Source organism: Tenrec ecaudatus, chromosome 5, assembly GCF_050624435.1.
Source record: "Tenrec ecaudatus isolate mTenEca1 chromosome 5, mTenEca1.hap1, whole genome shotgun sequence".
Classification (NCBI taxonomy): domain Eukaryota; kingdom Metazoa; phylum Chordata; class Mammalia; order Afrosoricida; family Tenrecidae; genus Tenrec; species Tenrec ecaudatus.
The window spans coordinates 53,152,303-53,165,546 of record NC_134534.1 but is presented as its reverse complement, the minus strand read 5'-3'; the positions used below and the strand labels follow the sequence as shown (position 1 = coordinate 53,165,546).

At 44.4% G+C, this 13,244-nt stretch overlaps 1 protein-coding gene across 1 annotated transcript in view; it reads left to right on the top strand.

Moving 5' to 3' along the window:
* The window catches only part of CA13 (carbonic anhydrase 13), a 49,353-nt gene that overhangs the window by 24,522 nt on the left and 11,587 nt on the right, over positions 1 to 13,244 (top strand). Inside the window, exons 4-6 of the mRNA XM_075549522.1 lie at positions 6,184 to 6,279; positions 7,883 to 7,945; positions 9,916 to 10,071. Coding sequence (XP_075405637.1) covers positions 6,184 to 6,279; positions 7,883 to 7,945; positions 9,916 to 10,071 — 315 coding nt within the window. The remainder of the gene's footprint in view (positions 1 to 6,183; positions 6,280 to 7,882; positions 7,946 to 9,915; positions 10,072 to 13,244) is intronic.

Genomic DNA, 13,244 nt, shown 5'->3' with positions numbered 1-13,244 from the left:
GGAAACTCAATCACCCTAATCCTTTCTGTGAGCTCGGTTTGCACACCATCTTCTACTCAAAGAGCCTTTGGGGCAGGGGGGCCCACGGACGCGTTTTATCTGGGATGTTCTCCAGCGTCATTCGAAAGAGCTTATCTGAAGTCAGTCTCAAATGTGGACTTGCGTGGGCAGTGTGACCGGGAGGGTACCCTTCCCTGTTTTAATCAAACCTTTCCAGGCCCTTCGCTTCCACCTTGGCTTATCCTTCCCGTCCCAAAGACCCTCCTAAAGTGAATTTGCTTAATTGCAGCTATTCTGTCATGTCTCGATTTTGTTTGTGTGTTCAGGACACGACTTTGTGTCTTACACTAGACATTTTGGGCATCTTTGCTTTCTGGAGGAGGTGAAGGAGGCGATGTGGGTTTCCTGGAGCCCCGCCCTTCCCCTCCAGTTGTTCTCCTTTCCTCCTCTCGGACCACCCACCGCCTGCCTGTCCTTGCTTGCTCAGCCCACCTTGATTCCCAGACCCTGAACACCTCTTTCCCCGTTAACCTTGCTCTCAGCGAGGGAGCTGAACACAGTCCCGGGAGGTTGACCACGTGTGAATCCTGCTTACAAATTGTGCTCTTGATGAGAATTTGCCTCTTCCAGGAAAAGAGGCCACGTTCTAGCTGCGACTTCACTCTCTGGGGAGCTGGTAGAACAGCGAGTCCTATCACATGAACCTGAAAACCTGTCTAGAGCCCGCCTGTTGGACAGGGCCACGCGGCGCAGACGGTTTGCGTGGCTGTGATCTTGACCCGAGAAGATTCCCAGGTCTGTGCACCTACAAAGCCATGGGGGGTCGGACCTGCTGAGCCCGTAACAGGGCCCCTTACTGACCCTGTAGGTGCTGAATGATCCAACATTCTCCGCCCCGAGCTTGGTTACTGGAGCCTGCGCTCACCTGATAAACTCCAGCGGCGTCTCTGAGGACGGCCTGAAGGAGCCTAGGTTTTGAGAGAATGGCCAACAACTGAGATTGACTGTGCTGTCCCTAAGAAACCGAACCCCAAACTCCTGCCATCCAGTTCACGCTGACGAGACCCTATAGGACAGGGTAGAACTGCCCCTGCTGGTTTCCAAGGCTGTAACTCTTTATTTTATTAAAATGATATTTTATTTGGGGCTCTTATAACAATCCATACATCAATTATATTAAGCATAGTTGTACCTATGTTGCTATCATTATTTTCTAAACATTTACTTTCTTTCTTTTTAAAAACAAAGTCATTTTATTGGGGGCTCATACAACTCATCACAATCCATCCACCCATCCATTGTGTCAAGCACTTTTGTACATTTGTTGCCATCATCATTCTCAAAATATTTGCTGTCTACTTGAGCCCTTGCTATCAGCTCCTCAATTCCCCCCCACTCTCCCTCATGAACCCTTGGTAATTAAAAAAATATTATTATTTTTTCATGTCTTATACTGTCTGATGTCTCCCTTCACCTGGCGGGAGAGAAAGAGGGAACTGATTACAATGATCTACATATAACTCCCTCCCTGGGGGATGAACATTTATTTTCAATTGACCCCTTGGTATCAGCTTTCTGCCATGTGACCCCTTGATAAATTATAAATTATTATTTTCATATCCTACAACTACCGATGTCTCTCTTTCCCCATGGTTTCCGTTTTATGTCTCCCTGGTGTGTGTGTGCATGTGTTTATGTGCCCATCATTATGATTGGTTTCCCTTCCCTCCTCTCCTCTCTCCACCTTCCACCTCCTCTCCTGGGATGCTACTCCCATTCCTGTTCCTGGATTCCATGTGTCATGAGCTCTGATCTCTTATCTGTACCTGTGCACATGCTCCTGTCTAACCTGCAGTGAGAGGCAGGACTGGAGTCATGATAGTAGGGTGGGGTAGGGTGGGGCGGGGTGGGGTGGGGCGGGGTGAGGAAGCCTCAAGGAAACAGAGGAATATTGTATGTTTTACCAATGCTACGCTGCACCCTGGTTGACTTCTCCCTTCCTTGAGGCTGTAACTCTTAAAAAAAATCATTTTATTGTGGGCTCATACAACTCATCATAATCCATACATACATCCATTGTGTCAAGCACAGATGTACATTTGTTTCCCTCATTATTCTCAAAATATTTGCTCTCCCCTTAAACCCTTTGTATTTGCTCCTCATTTTCCCCCTCCCTCCCTGCTTCCCCACCTCATGAACCCTTGATAATTTGTAAATTATTATTATTTTGTCATGTCTTACACTGTCCGATGTCTCCCTCCCTCCCTTCACCCACTTTTCTGTTGTCCATCCCCCAGGGAGGAGGTTATATGTAGATCATTGTAATCGGTTTCCCCTTTCCACCCTACCCTCCCTCCACCCTCTCAGTTTCGCCACTCTCACTACTAGTCATGAAGGGATCATCTGTCCTGGATTTCCTGTGTTTCTGGTTCCAGTGTACATTCTCTGGTCTAGCTAGATTTGTAAGGGATTGGAATCATGCTAGTGGGGGGAAGAAGCATTTAAGAATTTGAGGAAAGTTGTCTGTTTCATTGTTGCTACACTGCACCCTAACTGGCTCGTCTCCTCCTGGGAATCCTTCTATAAGAGAATGTCCCGTGACCTACAGATGGTCTTTGGGTCCCCAATCTGCACTCCCCCTCATTTACAACAATAGGATATTTTGTTCTTTGATGCCTGATACCCGATCCCTTTGACACCTTGTGGCCACACAAGCTGGTGTGCTTCTTCCATGTGGGTTTTGTTGCTTCTCAGCTAGATGACTGCTTGTTTACCTTCAAGACTTTAAGACCCCAGACACTATATCTTTTGATAGCTGGGCACTATCAGCTTTTGTCTTAGTCTGGGTACATTAGAGAAACAAATCCACAGAAACTCATTTAGAAGAGAGAGTTTTATATAAAGGGTAAGTGCACATCAAGATAACATCCCAACCCGGTGCTACCCAAGCCCATAAGTCCAACATTAGCCCATATGTCTGACACTAATCCCAAAAGTCCTCCTCCATCTCACAAAACACGCAGTGATGCCAACTCAGCGCTGGCAGGGGTCTCCACCCGGCTGCTCCAGCACCCAGGACTGCATCAGGGTAGGTCGATGTGGCTTCTCCTCGGAGATGTTTTGCAGGAAGTGAGCCTTGACAGCTGAAGCAGGAACTGGCTAAGGCAGCTGCACCCTGGTCTGACCATCAGAAAGCAAGGGACCCGAGAACTCGAAAGGCAAGGCTCACTGAACCATTTATCGCTCTGCCCTTCAATTAACCCCACATGTGTTTATTGGCCAGGTTGGCAAAATAGACTAACTCAGCTTTCTTCACCACATTTGCTTATGCATACATTTGTCTTTAGTGATCATGTTGGGAAGGTGAGCATCATGGAATGCCAATTTAATAGAACAATGTGTTCTTGCATTAAGGAAGTACTTGAGTGGAGGCCCAGTGTCCATGTGCTGCCTTAATACTAAACCTATAAATATATGCCCGTAGATCTATTTCCCCATCATCATATATAAATATATTACATATGTACATGCCTGTATTTAGACCTCTATAAATGCCCTTTGCCTCCTAGCTCTTTCCTCTATTTCCTTTTACTTTCCTCTTGTCCCATTAACATGCTCAGCCTTCATTTGGGTTTCAGTAATTTCTCTCAGTTCCATTGCCCTCGATCAATCCCTACCAGGCCTTTCACACACTGCTCCCACTAATTTTGTATCACTTGTTCCTTTGGAGGCTGTAACTCTTTTTTCCCAATTTAAATACAGCTTTACTTCCAAGGCATTGCATTTTCCACGTACAGTAACAGTACGAATAAAGTGCAAGGTTGACTTGATGTCTTTCCCTATGCGTTCTGTATGTTCAAGTGTGGAGAATGCCCAGACATTTAGCATTGCAGCTTTAACCCTTTACTGCGAGGTCCATGTGCTACACATTTGGGTCCTTCAATTTTTAAATGTGGAACAATGATGTTTTTATTCTCATTACTTGTTTAATCAACCTCTTTGGTGTTGGGTCCAGACGAAGCATCACCAGATGGAGGAGCTCTACCACCAGGGAAGCTCCCAGGCATCCCTCCAGGCATGCCTCCAGCACTCTGGTCCAGCTTGCTAATGATGGGGTTGCAGACTTTCTCCAGCTCTTCCTACTGCAGTCTGATTCCTATCAAGCCAGCTGATAATTTCATTACACTTGTAGAGAATCTTCTGCTTGTCTTCATCAGTTAACCTCCCTTGCAGCTTCTCATCTTCAACAGCGGCTTTCATGTGAAATGCTAAGATTCAAGTGAATTCTTAGAGGACACCTTATCCCGCTGCTTTTCATCCTCAGCTTTGTACTTTTCAGCTTCCTGGACCAGCCGTTCAATATCTTCTTTGCCCAGACGACCCTTCTCCTTGGTGATGGCAATCTTGTTTTCTTGTCCAGTACTCTTATGCACAGCAGATACATCGAGAATGCCACTGGCATCAATATCAAAAGTGACTTCAATCTGAGGAACACCACGTGGGGCAGGAGGCATGCCAGTGAGCTCAAATTTCCCCAGCAGGTTGATACCCTTGGTCAGTGCACGTTCGCCTTCGTAAACCTGAATGAGTACAGCAGGCTGGGTATCCGAGTAGGTTGTGAAGGGCTGTGTCTGCTTGGCAGGAAGGGTAGTATTGCGCTTGATAAGAACAGCCATAACTCCACCAGCTGTTTCAATGCCCAGGGAAAGTGGAGGGACAGCCAAGAGCAGCAGGTCCTGAGCATTTTCGGATTTGTCTCCAGATAAGATGGCTGCCTGAACAGCTGCACCATAAGCAACAGCCTCATCAGGGTTGATTGATGCTCTTGTTCAGGTCCTTTCCATTGAAGAAATCCTGAAAAAGTAGAACCACCCACCGGGACAGTGTCATGGATCTGCGACTTGTCACGCTTGGCCTCTCTAAGGGCTTTCTCCACAGGGTCCAGGGTGCCTCGGAACAAGTCAGCATTCAACTCCTCAAATCGGGCATGGGTGATAGAGGTGTAGAAGTCGATGCCTTCAGATAGAGAATCAATTTCAATACTGGCCTGGGTGCTGGAAGACAGAGTGCGCTTTGCACGTTCACAAGCAGTGCGTAGGCGACGGACAGCTCTCTTATTCTCACTGATGTCTTTTTTTGTGCTTGTGCTTGAACTCAGCAGTAAAATGGTTGACCATTCGGTTGTGAAAATCTTCTCCACCCAAGTGGGTGTCTCCAGCTGTCGATTTTACCTCAAAGATACCTCTTCAATAGTGCCACCTCCCAAGTCAAATAACAGCACATTTCTCTCAGCACCAACCTTTTTGTCCAAGCCATAAGCAATTGCAGCAGCAGTTGGCTCATTGATGATTCTAAGTACATTGAGGCCAGCAGTGGTCCCCGCATCTTTGGTAGCCGGGTGCTGAGAGTCATTCAAATAGGCTGGTACAGTGACGACAGCATTGGTGACGGTCTTCCCAAGGTAGGCCCCTGCAAGTTCCTTCATCTTTGTCAGAACCAGGGAGGAGCCCTCCTCTGGATAAAAGCTTTTTGTTGCTCCCTTATATTCTACTTGGACTTTGGGCCTGCCTGCATCATTCACCACCATGAAGGGCCAGTGGACAACTGCATCATCAAATCTCCGTCCAATCAGATGTTTAGCATCAAAAACCATGTTTGTGGGATTCATGGCAACTTGGTTCTTTGCTGCATCACCAATCAATCGTTCTATGTCCATAAAGGCAAACATAGCTTAGGGTGGTTCGGTTGTCCTAATCATTTGCAATATTTCCACTTTTCCATGCTGGAAAACACCTATGCAGGAGTAGGTGGTGCCAAGATCAATGCCAATAGCGGGTCCCTTAGACATGATCGCTCTGTGTAGATGGCTGATCAGGTGAAGTAAAAAAAAAAAGGAGACTATTGAGGTGCCGCTGTGCTAAATGAGACCTGGCTGTCTGGAGTGGAAAGCCCCATCTTTTTCCCACAGAGGGGCTGGTGGTTTTGAACTGCTGATCTTGGCAGCCCAACAAGCAACCTCTCCTTCCCCCCCACCCTAGGTTCCTGGTAGGGGACAGGGTGCTCTAAATCATGGTGTAGGCTTTAGTAAATTATGCCACAGACTAGCTATGTGAACACAATCCTTCACTTGTTCTTTCTTGTGTGTGTGTGTGTTTTAAATTATATCGTGTACCTCCTTTTCAGCTCCATGTTGTCCATTGGAATTCAGACAAATATCCCAGCTTTGTTGAGGCAGCTCATGCACCCGATGGACTAGCTGTCTTGGGAGTATTTTTACAGGTACGAATAATTTGATTTCATTTAAACTAGTCAGCTATTTTGGATAATGAGTTTCAGTTCTGGAACAAGCATTCAATCGTTTTGTTCATATTAACTAATTTTGGGGTTTGCATGTTTTCTTTTGATTATAATTTATATGAGGGCTTAGGACATTGTCTTAAGCTTTTAAAAATTACCCATTAATCATTTTGGTATGTATAGTAACAGCAGCAAAAAGAAAAACTACAACAATAAGAGTGAACATAATAACAGAAATCCTGAGGGGGAAAATATTTATGCTCGGCCCTTCTTGATTATGCAATATTTAGCAAGATAGGAAAGCATACAGTTCAAGCTCTGGTTCTAGAAGCACTGGTTTGCATATGATGACTAGTTTCCATAAATACTGAGTGAAAAAACATTTTTTTGTTATTGTATTTCCCGCTGACCCAGGTGGTCAAACAAGTATAGCCGTGGAGGCGTTGGCCTGTTCAGCTCCCACCCCAAGCACATTCCTGTAGGGAGTGTGTTTGCTATGGCACCGCCGCGCGTGTGTGATGTAACTCCCGGGGCTGGGGTGTGGGGCAGAGGAAGAGGAGGGAGTAGATCGCAATCGGCCCAAGGCTGAGTGGCGGTGGTGAGAAGAGAGAGCTCCCTTGAATTCTCCCATGTAAAAAAGTTCAGATTGCTTCAGGGTACCCAGAATAATGAAAAGAGAGTTCTATAGCAAACCTGCAAATGCCTGAATCTGTGTGAGGTGGGGGCCGGTCAGGGAAGGAAAATTAAAGGGTTTTCCCCACGGGAGAGCCATAAAATGTGTGGTAAGGCTGCACGCACCCTGCCAAAGGCAGAGGGTGTGAGGCACCCGGAAATGTAAGGCAGTCCCTTAGAGGTTCAGCTCTGACAGGGTTCACAGCATATTCTTCTGGAGCGTTCTGCAGTTGGGGGATCTCAATTGGTTGTAAACTGACCATGGAGCTGCCTTGGCTTAACGTGTTCATGCCCCTTTAGCCAGCTTAGGAATCGCTGGGTGGCGCAAATGGGTAGTTGATGCACCCCCTGCTAGGTTGGCACCCCAAGTCTACACAGAAGTGCCTCAGAAGAAACACCTGGGAATCTACTTCTGAAAAACCATCCAGAGATGACTCTATAGAGGACAGTTCTACTCTGACAACACGCGGCGGCCCCGTGGGTCAGAATTGATTCCGTCATCACTGAAGATGGTCGTCATAGGCAGTTTGAACCTAAGGTCTGAGAGTCATGTCTGGCTTAGGAGTGCAGGTATTATGTTGGAGCTTTTAATTCTATGCAAGGTTTCTCTCAAAGGGAGTTATAACTTACACGTTTATAAAACTGAAAAGTATTAAGCTGCCACCGTTCGTATTGGAACCCAAACTGAGAGTTTAGGTCACCTGAGAGTCCTGTAATATTATCTTGTTGTTCAGATGCATCTGGGATGATAAGACCCGTGGGTAGAACAGAGCTTCATTATAGAACAATTACTGTTTGTTAGGGGCCAGGTTAGCTTTCTAAAACTTTAATTAAAAAAAATGGTGACCGAAATGGAGTTGTTCAGAGAAAATCAGCGACACTAACACTTTCTTTTGAAATCCCTCCTTTTCAGATCGGTGAACATAACCCCCAACTGCAAAAGATTACTGACATTCTGGATTCCATTAAAGAAAAGGTAAAATGAATTACTACGTACTGGAGCACTGTGGCATAGTGGTTCCTTGTTAGGTTGCAATCAGAAAGGTCAACAGTTCAAAACCACCAGCCACTCCTCAGAAGAAAGACCCGGCTTTCTACTCCCATAAATAGTGACAGTCTTGGAAACACGCTGGGGCAGTTCTACCCTGCCCTGGAGGGTTGCGACAAGTCGGCATTGACCCAGTGACAGTGAATTTTTAGGAATGGTTCGCATCAGGAGCCTTGGTGGTAGAGGGGGTAATGTGTGGGGCTGTTCACCGAAAGGCCAGCATTTGAACCCACCAGCTGTTGCTCAGGGGAAGACGAAGAAAGCCTTCTGCTCCCAGACGATACTCACCTCGGAAAACTTTGGCTCTCTACTCCATCCTCTAAGCCCATTTCGTGTCGGGCTCGACTTGATGGCAATGCTTTCACATGGACCGGGCAGTGTTTCCTTTTGTTGCACTGAGCGCCACCAAGAGTTAGAGCAGACTCACTGGCACCTAACAACACACGGTTCACAGTCCTAAGGAGCCCCGACAGTTCACTAGTTAAGTGCTTGCCTATCAACCATGTTGGGAGCTCAAACCCCAATAGCTACTCTGTCATGGGTAAAGACTGCAGCCTTGGAAAACTTATAGGCAACTTTACTCCCACCCTCACCCTTGATTTTTAAGTTCAGGATCAGGATTTAGGTCTTCTCAGAATTCTGGTTCACCATCCTTCCTGCACCCCCCTAGTAGTTTTATTGATATAAAGTTGACATATCATATATGTCCATAGTTTGGTTTATTTAAAAAGAGTTGTACATACACCATCACAATCTGTTCTAGTGCATCATCACACCACTCTCCCCAGGACAATTCTACTCTGTTCTACCAGGTTGCTGTGAGTTGGAATTGACTGAAAGGCAATGAGTTAGTATATTCCTTTTTTTTGTTAGGGGTTCACACAACTCTTATCACAATCCATACAAACATCAACGGTGTAAGGCACATTTGTACATTCATTGCCCTCATCATTCTCAAAATATTTGCTCTCCACTTAAACCCCCACATCAGCTCATCATTTTCCCCCTCCCTCTCCACCCTTCCCTCCCTCATGAACCCTTGATGATTTATAAATTATATCTTGCACTGTCTGACATCTCCATTCACCCATTTTTCTGTTGTTCCTCCCACCCCGAGTTAATGTATTCTTTTGGTTGAGAGGCACTGAGTGAATATAGTCATATGGATGTTTTTGCCTGGATACTCTTACCTTTTCCCCTAAAGTCTAAGGTATCATACATAAACTTATGCTGCTCCTTACACAAGTTTGGAACACACTGGACTCATTGCTAATTTTTGAGAATTAAGTGGGTCTTAAATCATCTAAAATTAGTGCTGTTGTTAGCTGCAGGAAAGTCACCTGTGACTCACGGAGACTCGTGCCCAGTAGCACTGAACTTTGCCAGGTCCCGTGTTGTCAGCATGGCTGGTGGGAGTGAAGCTCTGGTGACCCCCAGGGTCGTCATTGCTGGGGTTTGGAAATCGATGACCACATTTTTCTTCCTAGTTTGCCTTAATCTGGAAGCTCTGCTGAACTTGTTCGGCGTTGTAACAACACACCGTCCTCTGTTGATCACCGGACGGAGGCTGCGCACAGGCACTTTGCCACACGTGGAAGACGGGAATTCTGCACTGAACCACCCATGCTTTCTAATCCAAAATAACCGCTAGTCAATGTATTTATGCATTTAGTTTCTGGTGTTGGAATTTTGCAGAGTAATTCTTTAATCATAGCACATCTTAAAGAGCACTTGGAGTAAAGCAAATTCTGTTGTTTCAGAAATTTAAATGTCGTGATACTCTTAATTAAAAAAAGACAAATATTAAATAATTCCATGTTGTTTCCTTGGATGTATGTTTCTTGAGGTTTTGGAAAGCTACACCTTTGTAATTGTGAGACTTCTCTTTTTCCCTCCAGGGAAAACAAACCCGATTTACGAATTTTGACCCATTGTCTCTGCTTCCTCCAACCTGGGACTACTGGACATATCCTGGCTCCCTCACGGTCCCACCTCTTCTTGAGAGTGTCACCTGGATCATTTTAAAGCATCCAATAAACATCAGCTCTCAACAGGTATATTCCCTCTTCTGGGTTGATCACTGAGAAGAAACTGGGCTGATTCTTTGGTTGCATTTTAGCCCTGCAGTTGCCTGTGTTTTCCCTTCACTAACTGGGTGGTTGGCTGGTTCAGAGGAGATGTATGTCTCATTTTTATGTGCACTCTTATCGTGAGCTGATTTCCTCCCCAGTTCTTCGATTTTGAAATTTAATGTGCAATAGACACAGATGAAAGTGTAGCACCATTTTAGACAAAATTGTTTGCTTTTGCTTTCTTTTGTTTGTACAGGGACAGGATAGGTTGAGGTATGATAGAAGCTCCTCTTGGGCATTGTTCTTGTGTACTTCAGACCATCCACCTGTCCCTCCCACTGAGTTCACCCTCAGAGAGCAAACAGGGGTCAATAGAGTGCCTTTGGAGGTCTAGCCTGCTAATCCTTCTTAACATTAAAGTTTAATAAGCGATCTTTTTCCAAGAATGGAAAGTTATATAATCCAAATCCAAAGGAGAGAATAGTAACAGAGCTTAAATGGTAAGATTCTGGTGTGTAGAAAGCTGTAGATGACAGTGGAAGCCCAAAATATAGTTGGAAGACTTACACAGGGCATAAGCCTTTGGTGATTTCCCTCTAACCATAATTGAGAGATGACAATAACCTGGTTATCAGACAGGAGTATTGGAGAGATGATTATAGTAGATTAAAATGGATAAATCTGATTCAAACAGTTAGAACTGTGTCACTCGATGTCCCTTTTGATACACTTTGTACTTGATCTGGTTTTTAATATTTTCTTCTTTTTTTGTACTGAGGTTTGTCTCTGGTATTTTGTCATTGTTGGTAGGCTTCTTGATTCTCTGTTGTGTACTTTTCTATGTTTTCCAGTATACGAAACCCAGGCTAGGAGAATCTACAGAGACAATAACTAGACTAAAGGTTCCTGGGGGTATGATGGAGAAGATGGGGTGGTGAGGGGAGCTGGTATCAAGGAGGTCAGGAAGGAAGAAAATATTTTGAAACTGATTATGGTAGCGAGTGTTTACCACTACTTGATAAGATTGAACTATAGAGAACGGTATGATCTCTGGATTAGTTCCTAATGAAAGGGTTTTCTTTTTTTTTGGGGGGGGGGATAGAATCTAAAAGCACACATAAGTAAATATATGTAGCCCCAAACAAAGTGATCTTTGGGTTTGCAAACAAAAGCTTTGTGGGATGGCTGAGGGGCCTTTAAGCATATGCTGAGAGGCTGTGGGTGGTCCTGCACTTACTCTAGAGAGACATTTACTTGTTCCCTACAGGGAGGCCTCCTCTGTCAACTTCAGGGCAGCTCCAGTGCTCAGAAGCTCTGCTCAAGTGACCAAGTGATGTCATGTGTCCCGGGTGCTGTCATTCTCAGTGGGCTGTATTTTTATTTCCATGGGCCCTTTTCCTACTTGAGGCTGTGGCAGTGTTTTAGCACGGACAGCACCAAAACCAAACTCACTGTCAGTCATCGAGTCAGTGCTGACTGACAGCAATCCCCTGTGGGTTTCCGAGACTGCACCTCTTTACAAGAGTAGAAAGCCCAGTCTTTCTCCTCGGAGCTGCTGGTGGTTTTGAACTGCTGGCCATGTGTATCACAACACAACATAGAACCACTACACTACCAGGGCTCCTTAGCATGGACAGAGTCTCCTGAAATCACAGGCTAGAACTGATTCAATTTACCAAGATCTTGTCAGGTACCATTTTTCCTTAGGGAGTTGAACACCATCAGTTTTCTGATGGACATGTCTCAGAATTCTCTTGACCTTATCATCTGGAGCATGCTTATTAAGACAGTTTAGAAAAGCCTGGATAGAAATCTGTAACTTGACTGACACGAACACGGAATTTCCACCCCACCATAAATCACATGAGTTGTGTCATGAGAGAAATGACCTGCTTTTGATTCTGCGGCCTGATTAAAGAGGGCGTCGGCTTCGCATGTTTGCTTTTCTGATCCTTTGTTAACCGTTAATAGACTACCAGTAAAAGTTAATAAGTTATAACATCAAGGTTGTTAATCAGAGGATAATGTCTTCTCCTATCTCAAGGATATCTTTATTCTTTGAAGCCACTAGGAATAAAATTATTTTTTTTCTTGAGGAATAAAATTCTTGTTTTTTAAACCCACCAGTGATTTCAAAGAGAATATTTCAAAATAAATGATGTAACTCCATTAAAAAAACATAGTTTTTCTGTTAAAAATTATTCCCTGAAGCTTAGCAATTATAGTCCTTACTGTGGGAGCACAAGTGTGTCCTACTTGAAGCTCATTTCATATTATAGATGGTTATGTTTTCTATACAGTAACTTATATAGCGTATTTACTGCTTCTCAGAGGCCCAATGGAACTGACCTTTCACTTTGAAGCATTCACTTACGTTTGCCATGGTAAAAACACTCAGACTTTTTCATTTCTAAACACATAGAGGTGATTACCCAAATAATCATCCAAATTACAGTAGAAGGATGGTTTTAAATGCCAAAAAAATGGATATCTTAAAAAATCTGTTAAAAATGAAAAAGTTGTTTAAGAAAATTCCAAGCATGAGAGGCATGATAAAATCTTCAGTTGATTAGCTTCCCACCCACCCCAAGAGTTTTACTGGCAAGCAATTCACATATCATATAATTTAAGAGTTAAGTCATTCATGGAGAATTGTACAATCACTCCCACATCAATTTTAGAGCATTATCCCCCAGCCATGGTTAAATCGCCTTTAAGGTGATTTATGTGATCACAATCTGTTCTAATTTCCTCACGCCTCCCATCTTCATTAGTTACTCCGTAAGTCCCCTTCCCTCCTAGCTTCCCCATCCCTATACTCTACACCCCTGTATCTGTTACTATCAGTATGCATGCACCCCTCCTGTGCTTCACATCTGGGAGACCCAACAGAAAACAATAAAAACAAAATCCCCCTAAGGTCGTAAGAGTGAAAACAGAAATGTCTTCAGACAAAAATACAAATAATGTTTAAGAAAGCAAAGATTCCCAGCAATAATCAAAAAGCCAGGAAAGACATTGGATGTTGTAAGATATGATAATATAATAATTATTTATAAATTATCAAGGGTTCAGGGCAAGGGGGAGCGGGGAGGGAGGGGAAAAATGAGGAGCTGATACCAAAGGCTCTGGTAGAGAGCAGGTGTTTTGAGAAT